The sequence below is a fragment of the Labeo rohita genome, chromosome 15 (assembly GCF_022985175.1).
Source record: "Labeo rohita strain BAU-BD-2019 chromosome 15, IGBB_LRoh.1.0, whole genome shotgun sequence".
NCBI classification, from domain to species: Eukaryota; Metazoa; Chordata; class Actinopteri; order Cypriniformes; family Cyprinidae; genus Labeo; species Labeo rohita.
The window spans coordinates 29,314,187-29,328,443 of NC_066883.1; the positions used below are offsets into that span (position 1 = coordinate 29,314,187).

Consider the following 14,257-nt stretch of genomic DNA (forward strand, 5'->3'; position numbering starts at 1 on the left):
GTGTGAAAAGCGAACCGCACCATGAATAAAAAGCAACATTGTAATAATTTTAACCCCTGTTTCGGAACAAAGCAATCGATGTACAGGTGTGAAAGCACTGGTTTAGAAAAAGAAGAAGAAGAAATGTAAATGAATATGTTTCTAAAGGGTTTTTCATGTATTTCCATATGTCTTATGCAAAGTTTTTTATATGTTAGTTCAAAAGATATTGTGTGCCCCTGCCCCTTTAAGGCAGGGCGTGTTTTGGTAAAGGAAGAGAAGTTGAAGCGAGTTGTGTGCGAGTTCGGCTGTTCATGCTGTAACGCTGATGCTTCTGATTAAAGAGAGAAACGAGAATTATCACCCTTGTAACCCGTGTTTTATTAACGTTATCCACGCGGAAGAGATTGGAACGTTCGCAGCAGAAAATAAGGGTTACAAAGGTATTTAATTGATGACAGTTTCGGTTTCTGTCCAGCATATTAATTACATGGCGGAGTTCATTTGTATTACAACGTAGGCTTCTTCATGTTTTTAATATTTGTCTTGTGTCCTTTATTTGTTTGCTTGAATGTTTTGTCAAATACGTTAATAAAACATCACACTGTCATAAAATTATTAAACTACAAAATCTTATTAAACTGTTCATGACACCTTTACAAGAATTTATCACGTTTTATTGTAGGCTTATTTATTGTGTAAAATTTCTAACTTGTTGTAGAATTTATATTAAACATCTGACATTAGAAACGGGCATAATTGCATACTGTACTGAACCGGTGGAAACGAGCCATAAATATCAAAATTAATATTTAAGCTCAAAACCACTGCATTTATGGTGTCATCTGACAATAGTATCCCACTAAAACCTTTTCAATGCCAACATTCACATAAATTATATATATTTTTTCCTTTGTAGGTTATCTGATAGAAGGGTGGCATTTCTTTTCAATGAGAATAAATAAGTAACTTATATTATTTAGAGATTGCACCTGGTTAACTGGAAGAAGGGTGTGAGATAACAGCTTATCATTTCTAAGGGATTCTATCCCACCATGTGTCAGAGACAAATTAAAATAAGGGTTAGCTTCGTAAACCAACGTGTTTTTGAGTCCAAGAATCGGTTCACCGATTCACTTTCATGTCTCATATTTGCTCACTGGAATCCATGGATAATTAAATGACGTGCGTTATTAAAACCAGTTTAAGTGTTTCAATCCTGAAAGACTCCGTGTTTGAATGAATCGTTGGAGTGAATGAATAGTCATTCGTAACACAAAAAATAAATCTTGTGGCCACCTCCTTAATGACCTGAAGAAATGGATGTACATTAGTTAATCTTTTTAGTAAATGGATTTGAAAGATTAAATCATAAAAAAATGAATCAATTTGCTTTGAAAACACCACAATGTCTTGTAAATATGAAGATCACTGAATTAAATTATGAATGTCAAAATTTGGTGATGTCACATAGATAGAAAAGAGTTTTCTAGGGTATGGGTTAAACAAAAATTAATATATAGTGTTAATATAGTGTGCTGTTTACAGATATTGTAGCTATTGGAAATCAGTCAAGAATGAATACATATTTTTTTATTTATCTATCTATCTATCTATCAGTGATGGATAAATCTGTGAATCTACCAGATTACCATGGTAATTTTCTGTAAGGGGTTAGTACACTGTGAAAAATACGTTCTGCTTCAGAAGATGTGCCAGCCATGCTTTCACATCATTTATTACAGTAGGTCTATTTTCTGCCTGGCAAAATGTTCCCATGTCTTTCACACATTTATTTTCGTACTAGTACATTCCGCTGTTCCTGCCGACAAATTACTTCTTTCTGAGAAAGAAGCCCATTTTATCTGACAATATGACAGTGTAAACTACCGACAGCTCAGACGTCTGCAAGCAAGGCAGTAAATGATTTGCTCTGAATTAAGTAAAAATGATGCTCCTGTCAACCAAAGTAATAAAACAATTTCAAGCCAAGTAAATATTACGTTCATTCAATCATTCATTCATTTGTTTGATACAGCCGGAACAACAGCCCTCTGCTTTTATTAATATATATATATATATATATATATATATATGCATACTTGTTTTATTGTGCCAATTCTAATTTAAAGCGAAATAAAAAACAAATGTTTCCATTATGACAAAGTGACTCCAAGCATGCACATTTGATGTTATTTTTGCACCTTTCTCACTCCTCAACAGGCGGTGGCAGTAGTACACTTCCAGTACAACAAGAAAAAAAAAACAATACGAACCCCAGAAACACAAATGTTTAATGTACACAGGCATAGATGTGTGCTGATTGTGGATTTATTTTGTATTCCTGCGTGCGTATCTTCAATGACCTTTAATCCGTTTCAGAAAGCGCTTTAATAATGTAATGTATCGACTTGTTTCATAGTTTGTCTGATTGTGTAACTGTACTCTTTTTGTAAACAAGCAGTCGTTACGTATGTTACATTGCAATGCAACAATGTTTCATTTCTTATGCCAAAAATCTATGTATAGAACAGTTATTAAATGCAAACATGTGGTCCAAAAGCAAGCACTTCTGAAACGAAACCCAATGCACGGAACATGGAGGTCTTTCAACGCTGAACATGTAATATGTCCTCAATATTATCACATTAAACCCCCTGGAGTGTGAAACTAGTCCAGACATGACATTTACTAACAGTGAGTTAACATATGAAAGCAGTGAATTGCTGTCACTCATTTGCATCTGTTTTTTTCTTCTTCACAGACTTGTTTTGAATCAAGAGCACTTCCTATAGTTCATCATGTCAAGTACATATGTGACCTCCCTGAAAACCACAGGTTTCCCATGGGAAAGTTTCCCAAAGTCCTGGAGAGTCTACTTAGAGATCAAATCATAACAGATAAACAGGTTGGACATGATTAGTGAATCTTATATTACTTATATTAACACGCACATAACACACAAAGCCAGGTTTAATATGCTTAAATGTTACTTTCTTATAGGTGTGGGCCCCTAAGATTGCCTCCACAGAGCTTCTGGGATGTGTGCATACTGAGGAGTACCTGTCTAACTTTATTAGCGGACAAATCAGTGAGAAAGATCAGAGACGAACCGGATTCCCATGGAGTTCTGGTTTAGTACAACGCTGCAGATATGAAACAGGTATGTTATTTAGTATGTGCTTCAAGTCAAGATGTGAAGTGAATCATCTAGGTCATATTTTACTCGAAAATAAAAATAGGGGGGAAAATTGCATAATGAAAATTAGGCCTAATTGGGGTTACTATAGTGTTGTTTTAGTATTATTTATATGTTTTTATAGCATTTATTAATATTTTAAATGAGCTTAATATCTATTAAATTTTTTTTATTATTTTCATTTAATTTATTTTTTTTATTATATATATATATATATATATATATATATAATATTACATTTTATATTTAATTTAATTTATTTTAGTGTGTGTATATATATATATATATATAATAATATTTTTCACATTTATTTATTGCTATGTGCCTTTATCATTTTTGTTTAAAATATATATATATATATATATATTTACATTATTTGCAGTAATGTTAACATTTCTAATTTTTAAGATTTTTATCTTGTATCGAAAATCTTAGTACTACAAACATAGTACTTACAACACTATTAAATTTATATATATTTTTTCTTTAAATACCTTTTTTATTCACATTTTTTGCACCTGATTTGTTATGAAAATCTTACAAAAAACAATGCTTTATATATATATATATATATATATATATGTGTATATGTATATGTGTTTTTTTTTCAGTTTTAATAATTTTAATATTTATAATTTTAACAATTTTCATCTAGTATCGAAAATCTTAGTACTCATTACAACACTTTTCTTATTAAAATAAGCTTAAATTGTAATTTATTACAATAAATGTTACTATAAATATTACTATGAGATACATTTACAATTACATTTTGTCTTTAAATAATACTTGATTTTTTTTTCTAATTTTTTGCATAACACTACAGACCTGATTTGTTATGAAAATAATGTCACAATGGAAAAAGCCTTTATTTTTGTATGCAAAACAGAATTTCTTTTTTGTTTGCATATTGCACTAATGCATAGCTATTGAGGTTTTTAAAAACTATAGTATATTATTCTGTTTCCTCCTTTTCCGAAGTGTCATGTAATGTATTTCTCTCATGTGAGATGTGGTCCAGGTGGCACCGTGCTGGCAGGAGAAATCGCCCTGCAGAGGGGACTGGCGTGCAGTACAGCCGGAGGGACCCATCATGCCTTTCCCAGCTACGGCTCAGGTTTCTGTCTGCTCAATGACCTGGCTGTGGCTGCCAAACACTTGATGGGTGAGTCCACATCCTGGAGGAAGATTCTCATCGTGGATTTGGATGTACATCAGGTACATGACTTCCAACCTTTTACTCTTTGGTTTTATTTTTGAGGAAGAAATATTTAATAATAGTGGATGAATCATTTACACCTGAACATCTCAAACTGAAAAAGCAACTTTTGTACGGACCAAATCGCTGTTGCTTTCCTGAATCATGTATAATAATAATGAATAATAATGTTTCTCTGTTCGCTAGGGTGACGGCACAGCATTCATATTTAAGGACGAACCCAATGTTTTCACCTTCTCAGTGCATTGTGGGAAAAACTTTCCTGTGCGAAAGCAGCAGAGTAACCTAGATGTCAGTTTGGAAGATGGCACTGAAGACAAAGAGTATCTTTCCAAAGGTATTTCACTCATTTTGCAACTAAACAAAAACATACAGTTGAGGTCAAAAGTTTAAATACACCTTGCAGAATCTGCAAAATGTTAATTATTTTACCAAAATAAGAGGGATCATACAAAATGCATGTTATTTTTTATTTAGTACTGACCTGAATAAGATATTTCACATAGAAGACATTTACATATAGTCCACAAGAGAAAGTTTCCATACATTAGATTCTTAATACTATGTTGTTACCTGAATGATCCAGTGTTTTTTTGTTTTTTTAGTGATTTTGTGCATTTGAACCCTTTCCAACAATAACTGTATGATTTTGAGATCCATCTTTTCACACTGAGGACAACTGAGGGGCTCATATGCAACTACTACAGAAGGTTCAAACGCTCATTGATGCATTTATGCACTCTAAATTATGCATGTAGAGCCAGGGGTGAAAACTTTTGAACAGAATGAAGATGTGTAATTTTTTTCTTATTTTGCCTAAATATCGCTTTTTTCCATTTAGTACTGCCTTTCAGAAGCTACTTGCATATTTGCCAGAAGACAAAATAAGTTAAATTTACCCTGATCTTCAAATTTCCAAAAGTTTTCACCCCCTAAATGCATCTAAATGCATTGTGTAAATAATTTCAATAAATCTCTATTAAAGGAATAGTTGAAATTGTACTCACCCTCAGGCCATCCAAGATGTAGATGAGTTTGTTTCTTCATTGGAAAAGAGTTGGAGAAATTTACCATCACATCACTTGATCTTAAGTGAATGGGTGCCGTCAAAATGACAGTCCAAACAGCTGATAAAAACATCACAGTTATCCAAAAGAATTCCACACAACTCCAGTTTAATTAATGTCTTGTGGAGTGAAAAGTAGTGTTTGTAAGACACAAATTCATCATTATGGCTTTTTAAATTTAAACCCTCTGGTCAAAAAAAAGTCTATAACCCATAATAACACTTCCTAAAGTGAAAATGTCCATCCCACATGTCCTCTCACATAAAAATCCATTGACGTATATATGTTTCGAACTGTTTTCACTTGCAAACGGTGTTTGATCTGTGCATACTTCTCTCCTGATTCAAATCATTTTCACTGAAAAAGCAATATTACAGATAGAGGACATGTATTGTATTTTAGTCAGAAGCAATGGTTTAAAGTTAAAAACGTCTTAAAAATGGATTTGTTTTTTATAAACATAGAGCATTCCACTTCACAAGATGTTAACTGATCAACAGAGTCATGTTGTGGCTTACCGTGATGTTTTTATCAGTTGTTTGAACTCTAATTTTGACAACACCCATTCACTGCAGAGGATCCATTGGTGAGGAAGTGATGTAATGCTGAATTTCTTCAAATTTCCACTACTCCTTTAAGTAAGCTTATGTGTGGTACTATGGTAAAAAATGCATTAAGTCGTTTCCTGTGCAGTCCAGGAACACTTCCCTTGGATACTGGAGACATTCCGGCCGGATCTAGTGCTGTATGATTCTGGAGTGGATCCACACTGGGAGGATGAACTTGGAAGACTTTGTCTCACAGATGAAGGTGAATGCTTTCACTCTGTATTATATATCGTAAAAATCAAAGCAGTATTCTATGTAATTGACCCTTCAATGTCTTTATGCGTTTTACCCGACATAGGACTTTACCAGAGGGATCTTTATGTACTTCAGACAGTCATTAAAAAGGGCATCCCTGTGGCTACTGTCATTGGAGGAGGCTATTCCAGAGATATTGATCGCTTGGCACGCAGGCACTCAATAATTCACAGAGCTGCATCAAAGGTGAGGTCACAGAATTCATAATGAAAGTAACATGGTATTTCATAGAGCTGCATGAATTGAACATGGATATTATTGGGTGCCTTGTACCAATTTATTCGATATATTTATTCATTTTATTTATTAGGTATTATTAATCATTCAACTATTTTTCTCTTGATTGTTTTGCTGTGATCCATTTTATATACAATGTGTGTGTATGTGTGTGTTTTATATATATGTATATATAAACATACACAGGGAAAATTGTCAGAAAGACACATGCTGTGCTTCTGTTTTTACACGTTGATGTTATTAAGAAGCAGATTTTGCTTACATAGTACTGCTTTCTGTCGTCTTTATTACAAATGTAAACAGCAGTATTGCACTTTCAGATGTTTTATATGCTTTTATTGGTTCTCATTTCTCCATTTAGGTCTGGAGAGAACATGGACTTTAACTCCAGTATGAAAATGGACAGCAGGTGCTAAACAATCTAAGATCAGCTGGTACTTAGAGGGACCATATGAATGTTCTGCAGTGCCATAGCCATTGTATGCAACAGATTTTATGAATAAAAATGCCATATTTATTCAAGTGATCCTTGTTGTTGTTTTATGTTTTTTTTATTATTATTACTTCTGAATGATTGGGTTTTGCAAAGAAAAAACTTCTGTTAAAAATATACTTTGGCTCATTGTTATTAGTAGTTGTAGTAGTAGTAAAATAGTAGAAAGTACAGTAGATCAGATAAAAAAAGTGCTTCATTATACTATTTATTAATGATAAAAATATTTTCAATAATTCTTAATAATGCATTTTCTTATAAACTATGTTACAAAATACAAAATTTATTACCAGTCTCTAATTAATTCTATACCTTGATTTATTACAGATTAAAAATTAATTTGAGCCAGCATTCAAATAAAAACAGATAAATGCTTTTATTATAATATAATATAATATAAATTGTGTTTCATAAAGTAGAGAATTAATTGTGTGTTGATAGCCTATTACTTTTTTGGCTTTATCATCATTATTTAAAGGGATAGTTCACCCAAAAATGAAAATTACTCCATTATTTATTCACCCTCAAGCCATCCTAGGTGTATATGACTTTCTTCGTTCAGATGAATATAAATAGAGTTATAATTAAAAAAATGTCCTGGCTCTTCTGAGATTTGTAATGGCAGTGAATGGGTGTTGAGATTTTGAAGTTCAATAAAGTGCATAAATCCATCATAAAAAGTGCTCCATACGGCTCTTGGGAGTTAATAAAGGCCTTCTGAAGTGAATCGATGTGTCGCAGAGAGCAAAACAAAATATCGCTTACAAATTAGAAGTACAAAACAAGGATTCTCACAGGATGGTTCTCACAAGAAAAGCATATTTTCACCGGAGCTGAAGTTACACTAATGTACTACATTGTACACTGTACTCCTATGTCATCACTTGAATGCCCCTGTCTCGTGAACGCACGTGCGACAGCTAGCGGAAGCTAGAGATTATCCATACACCAAAGACTATAGAAATACAAAGATTGTTTATTCCTATACTTATAAATGGGAGAAACTGCAACGCGCAATATGGCGGAATAGTCCCACTTTCTAAATGAATGAGCCAATTGCTGATTGGTAAAGTCATTGCGACACTGCAGCAGCCGTTAGAAGCGCCGGTTCTCATAGAAACCCAAGGCTGGACTGGCCCTGCGCATTGGCTGGTCTTTCCTGAAAAAGTAGCTTTTTGAATGCTTTTTGAGCATAAGAAACAACATTCATAGGGTAGTTCATTTCAGATTTTGTTGCTGATTTGAAATATGTAATTTAATTGCGAGTTCAACAAGCAGTTTTTGAGATTTTAGGATTCGCCCATTTATTTAGATAGGACTTGGTCTTGTGTGAGCTGCCCGCAGGCGTCGCAAATATGGCCACCAAGTGAACAGACTTTCTTTGAAAGGGACCTTGGCATACGCATACACAAACACACTGATTCAATAAAAAGTCCTACGGAGCCGTGTGGAGTACTTTTCATGATGGATTTACGCACTTTATTTTGCTTCGAAATCACCCATTCACTGCCATTTTAAACTTGAAAGAGCCAGGACATTTCTTAATATAACTCTGATTGTATTCATCCGAAAGAAGAAAATCACGAAGAACGCCACTCTTGTGAACGCTTGTATCACAGTCAGCAGAAGCTTGAGATGACGGTTTATAAAGTTAAATATGCAGATTTTTCCTACACAAACGCATCGATATACTCAGAAGGCCTTTATTAACCCCTCAGAGCCATGATTTTTATTTTTATGATGGATGGATGCACTTTATTGGACTTTAAAATCTCAACACCCATTCACTGCCATTATAAAGCTTGGAAGAGCCAGAACATTTTTTAATATAACTCCAATTGTATTCGTTTGAAATAAAAAAAGTTGTATACACCTAGGACGGTCTGAGGGTGAGTAAATCATGCTGTAATTTTCATTTTTAGGTAAACTTTTCCTTTAAGAAAAACATACCATATGTAACCAGAACTTTGACGTTTTTCACTATACAGTCAAGAATTTGCACCAGTGGGTCAGATAAAACTAAATATAGTGCTTTTATTATATTTAAGTCAAAAATACACATAAAAATGGTTCAAGTTCAAAGGAAAATTTAAGACTTTTGCTGTGACATATTGACACGGTCAAATCACACCAATACAAACACAATTTACAACAACACCGGCACAAACATGTTTCAGTTGTTCAAGTTTTTAAGATGGGAATTCATCATGTGCAATTGATTAACAAGCGGTCGACTAGTTAAAATCTTGTTTAAAAGCTTCGGACCACAACACAATGGCTAATACTAACCACAAAACAACACAACACCTACACGGACAAACTCCTGAAGAGCGCTCGATAAGAGCTAGTTATGTGCTCACATCGTTTGGTTCAGAAAAAAGATGTGCTATGCTTTCGGTTTCAGGCAGGCATTGCTTAAGACAGTTAACAGTGATACACCATTAAAATCAGTGCAAGTTAAGTCAATTTTTAAATCAAAACTTAAGATGTCACAAAGAATGGAGACTAAAGCTAAATTTAAAATAGCAACGATTAGCTTTTGTGTTACGACTCGTGAGAGCATCAATACCTTGCTTGTTATTGCCATTGATACTGAACAGCTAATGTTTAATATTAGCTCTCTGGTCCCAATACTTAAAAACTCAAACTAAAACAGATTAAAACAGACTTTTAAAAAGAGATTTAAACCTTCCAGACGTGGACCTTCTCAGCCACCACACACCAATTAGCATGGTCCAAATAAGTGTGTAAAACGTGGAGCTCATCAACATGGTTTTGGATCAACTGTGTCAGTTCTCCTTCCCTGAATACGTGGTAGTATCTCAGACAAGAGTCCTTTGGCTGTTCACCACTCCGTCCATTCGTCCCATCGCTTTCCAGAAGAGACGCCGTGCTTTCCTGCCTCTGCAAGGGCTCTCGTAAACTCGATTTTCCATCTACCTCCATGTGTCCTTCAAGGGTTGACTGCTCCCTCTGGTAGGACACCAAGTCAGGCAGTGGTACTGAGGAACAATCATGGACGAGCTCCACAGGAGCAGTCTCATTTCCATTCCCAGACCTTCTGTTGTCCTGTTTATGGACTTGTTCATTAGGATCTGAGATGAAGACGTCTTCTTCTAGACTGGTTCTGGAAGAAGATGAAAAGAGGCTGGACATCTGCCTGATTAGACCTCTACTGCTAGCTCGCCGGCTTCTGCTTTCCGGCGCTTCATCGACAGGGGTTTGTAAAGTGCTGGAAGAGGAACGGGATACGGTCAGGCTGGTGAAGTCCAGCACTGAATCCAAAGATCTGGAGAAGAACCAAAGCCTTTGTTGTTTCTGCTGGCCGGGGCTGATCAAGTCGCCCTCGTCCACCATGGAGGATGTGCTTTTCACTTTCCTGTGCTTGTCGCTGGAAGCGGTGTTGTCACTGATGCTTTGGGTTCCGTCGCCTCGCTGTCTGAGGGCGGGAGATGAAGGGGGATTGGGGTTCCAGGGAACAAAGATGTCCTGCTTCTCAAACTTGCGCCTCTTCTGCTCCATGGCCCAGACGTAAATCATGATCCGCCCTCCCACGCGCAGGGTGCGCGCCATCTCTTTTATTGCTCGGATACGTCGCTCTTTGGTGGACATGTGGTGGATAACTATGTAATTGAAAGAAATGGTATTCATGGGTCATTGATAGACATTCAAGTGATTTCAAGGAATAAATTATAACTAGATGTGTAACGTTCGCAAACAAACTTTGAAGTTGGCTTGAAAAAGCCTTGACTGAAGTTAGAAGCAGTTGTAAAAGCTTGAGGTTTGAAAGTTTTGATAGATAGCTTAGATGATGTTGCTAGCATGATTAGCATGTTGCTAGCATGTTTTTTAACATTATAAACATGATACCATGTTGTTAATATGATTAGCATTTTGCTAGCATGTTTAACATGTTAACATGTTAATAGTTAGCATTTTGCTAGCATGTTGCTAATGTGTTTTTAACATGTTGCTAGCATGTTGATAGCATGATTAACATTTTACTAACATGTTTTTAACATGTTAGCATGTTTTAACAATTAGAATGTTACTAGTATGTTTAGTATTTTAGCTTGTTAGCATGTTGCAATCACATTTTGTCACATTCATGTTTTTTTTTTTTTTGGTATATTTGCCATCATGCTAGCATGATTAACATGATTAACATGTTGTTAACATGTTGCTAATATGTTTCTTTAAAGTCTTAGCATGTTGTTACCCATGTTAATATGATTAGCATTTTGCTGGCATGTTTAACATGTTATGTTGGTAGCATGATTAGCATTTTGTTAACATGTTGCTAATGTGTTTTTTTAGCATGATTAACATGTTGCTAGGATAATTAACATGTTGTTAGCATTTTGCTAGCATGTTTTACATTGCTAACATGTTTTAACATGTTGCTAGCATGTTTTAACATGATTAGCATGTTGCTAGCATGTTTTAACAATTATAATGTTGCTAGCATGTTTTAGCATTTTCCTAACATTTCAAACAAGCATGCTGCTTGTGTTTTAGCATGATTAACATGCTAGCATGTTTTAACAGTGTATTTAATAAACAATACAATACACAAGCAACATGCTAACAAGTTAATCATGTTAGAAACGTTAACGAAATGTTACAACATGTTAGCAACATGCTAATCATGTTACAACATGCTAGCAACATGTTAAAACATGCTAGCAAACATTAAAAAACATGTTAATATGTTTTAACATTTTATTAACATTTCTAAAATGATTAATATGTTAGCATGTTGCTTGTGTTTTTAGCATGAATACCATGTTGTTAGCATGTTTTAACATTAGCATGTTACTAGCATGATTAACACATTGCTAGCATGTTGTTAGCATGTTTTAACATGATGTTAGTATGTTCCTGACATGTTATTGTTAGCATATTTTTAACGTTGTTAACATGTTGTTACCTTGTTTTTGAAATGATTAACATGTTTACATCATTAGCATGTTTAACATGTTGCTAACATGTTTCTTGCACAATTAGCATGTTGTTATTTATAATTTGCGTGTTGTTTAATTACAACAATTATAATTATAAAATTAAATTTTAAAATTAAATCAGAATTAAATTTGTTACTCTAAGCAGTACCATAAACCTTTTACTTTTTATAATAAAATTATATGCACACACATACACATTCTTTATAGTTATATTTATAGTTGTATCATGGATAGTGAAACAATTGTTTTTTATTTTTAATTTTGTATTCAAATATTTTTTTTTTTCATTTTAAAAGTAATATACTGATTCCGTGAGTCAGTATTATCTCAATTCAATAATGCGCCAAGTCATATAAATCATACATATTATTATATACAATATATATATATATATATATATATATACACACATATATAGAATTTGGGTGAACTATGCCTTTAGGAAATACAGTGTTCACTATGTAGGACAAATCTCTGAACAATATAAACCCAGAATGAATGCCCAGCTCATAGCAGTGGGCTGTTTCCTGTGTTTAGTGGGGGCTTTCAGAGTGTTTAAACCATTATGAGACTCTGATATCATCAATGGGCACATTAATCTTCTCTCTGAGGATTCACGAGGGGTTGCCAGGTGACCCAGCTGTACAGCCTGACAACAAATACTCCCAGGCCTCTTCCAAGAAGCACTAATCTCCTGTAGCCTAGTAACACCTCTTGTTTCCTCCACCTCATAAAGCTTAAATAAACCTATATATCCGCTCCATTTCAAGTTAATGGCAGCACTACCAGCTGATTGAAATTAAATGGTTTGATCATGGAAATACTAGTATGTTAATGTGGGTGTATAACATGAATTGTGCTCCTACGAACGTACATCTCCATAGATCATTATGCTAATGATCTCATGTCAGAGCCACAATGCATGTTCCTTTTAAAGCAACATGACCTTTTTACGGGTTCAATACATTCTGCACTCAAATAAAAGGAAAGAAAAATCCTTATTAAATTAAATGTGACTAACAAGAATGGGAATTGTATTCCACCACTGTATTCCTCTCACAATTGCTTGCTATTCTGACTTTTTCTCAGAATTTTGAGATATAAACTCGCAATTCGGACTTTATTTCTTAGAACTGCAAATTCATGGCTCACAATTCTGAGAAAAAAACACTTTTTTTATTTTTTTATTCAGTGGCGTAAATGGGCTTAAGTATGAATGATTTTTGCTTGTTGTACGTAACAATAAAAAGCACAACCAGTGTAGACCATTAAAAATGACCCTAATGAGTCGATTCTTCTATGTGAATCATTTAAAAATATTCTTAAACTTATGCTTTGTTGAGCTGAATCATTCTAATGACTCACTGAATCAATCTGAACAGTTCTTCACTTGTTCACTGAACTGAAAGTCAACTGTACAAATAAAGTGCTTCCTCAAAAGTACTAAAATAATCAATAATGGAATTATTAATGAACTGACTCATTAAGTGGAATCTGTATCAGAACCAGAATAAAATTGAATGTCAAGGTTATTATAGTTAACTAAAACTAAAACTAATTTCCATTACGTGAAATAATATAAACATAACTGAAATAAAATTACCATTTTAATTTCATCTAGTTCAATGCAGTCAAAGCAACAATTCTCATTTTCATTTAGTTTAACATAAAATGCTAAAATAACTAAAACTAAAATGTAATAAAAACTATTTAGATATAAAAAAAATAACAAAAAAAGAGAAATTCACATATATAGTAAATTTTAAGTTAATGTTTTTCATGTTTATATACTTGTGTGTGTGTGTGATATATATATACACACACATACATACACCTTTATTTTTAATCTAAAGTATAGTTCTTTTTAATTATAATTATGTAAAAAGTGTGTGTATATTTTATATACAAATAATATAAAAATATATATGCAAACTCATATAATTGTCATAAAAAAGAAAATATAAAATATAATATTTTATATTTATGTATATTTATAGAAGCAAAATATATTTTACTTAAATAAGTGGAACATAAATAATTTTAAAATAATGAAAAATTGTATATAGTGAAATCATTGAAATTTTTGAACATTTAAAAAAAAATATTTATTTAATTATTTATTAAAACAAAAATATGTAAAAAAAAATATTTATAATAAAAATAATATACTGATTCAGTGAGTCAATATTGTCTCAATTCAATAATGTTAACTGATATTATTATTATTATTATTAAT

The 14,257-nt window shown here is 33.3% G+C and overlaps 2 protein-coding genes across 7 annotated transcripts in view; one reads left to right on the forward strand and one right to left on the reverse strand.

Annotated features, from left to right (window-relative positions):
• Positions 1–259: 259 nt before the first annotated feature.
• On the forward strand, positions 260–7,086 carry hdac12 (histone deacetylase 12). Of its 6 annotated transcripts, none has more exons than XM_051129673.1 (8): positions 260–422; positions 2,744–2,887; positions 2,983–3,142; positions 4,200–4,396; positions 4,584–4,734; positions 6,158–6,274; positions 6,371–6,513; positions 6,926–7,086. In XM_051129673.1, exons 2-8 carry the CDS (start codon positions 2,825–2,827, stop codon positions 6,947–6,949), a joined length of 855 nt encoding a protein of 284 aa, XP_050985630.1. In that variant the 5' UTR covers positions 260–422; positions 2,744–2,824; the 3' UTR covers positions 6,950–7,086. The 6 variants fall into 6 exon arrangements, 3 of the variants coding, with proteins under 3 accessions (XP_050985630.1, XP_050985627.1, XP_050985628.1); XR_007829216.1 differs by lacking the exons at positions 260–422; positions 6,926–7,086 and adding exons at positions 2,245–2,602; positions 5,003–5,107 and having other exon boundaries at positions 6,371–6,389; XM_051129670.1 differs by lacking the exon at positions 260–422 and adding an exon at positions 2,245–2,602.
• A 1,985-nt stretch (positions 7,087–9,071) lies between these two features.
• The window catches only part of trmt9b (tRNA methyltransferase 9B), a 15,262-nt gene continuing 10,076 nt past the window's right edge, over positions 9,072–14,257 (reverse strand). Inside the window, exon 4 of the mRNA XM_051129668.1 lies at positions 9,072–10,680. Coding sequence (XP_050985625.1) covers positions 9,740–10,680 — 941 coding nt within the window. The 3' untranslated portion in view covers positions 9,072–9,739. The remainder of the gene's footprint in view (positions 10,681–14,257) is intronic.

Bases quoted from the DNA above. Each gene is read 5' to 3' on its own strand.
- hdac12 (XM_051129670.1), top strand. From the start codon at position 2,453: ATGTTACATTGCAATGCAACAATGTTTCATTTCTTATGCCAAAAATCT. The intron at 2,888-2,982 runs GTTGGACATGAT...ACTTTCTTATAG, and splicing joins AAATCATAACAGATAAACAG to GTGTGGGCCCCTAAGATTGC. The intron at 6,514-6,925 runs GTGAGGTCACAG...TTCTCCATTTAG, and splicing joins TTCACAGAGCTGCATCAAAG to GTCTGGAGAGAACATGGACT.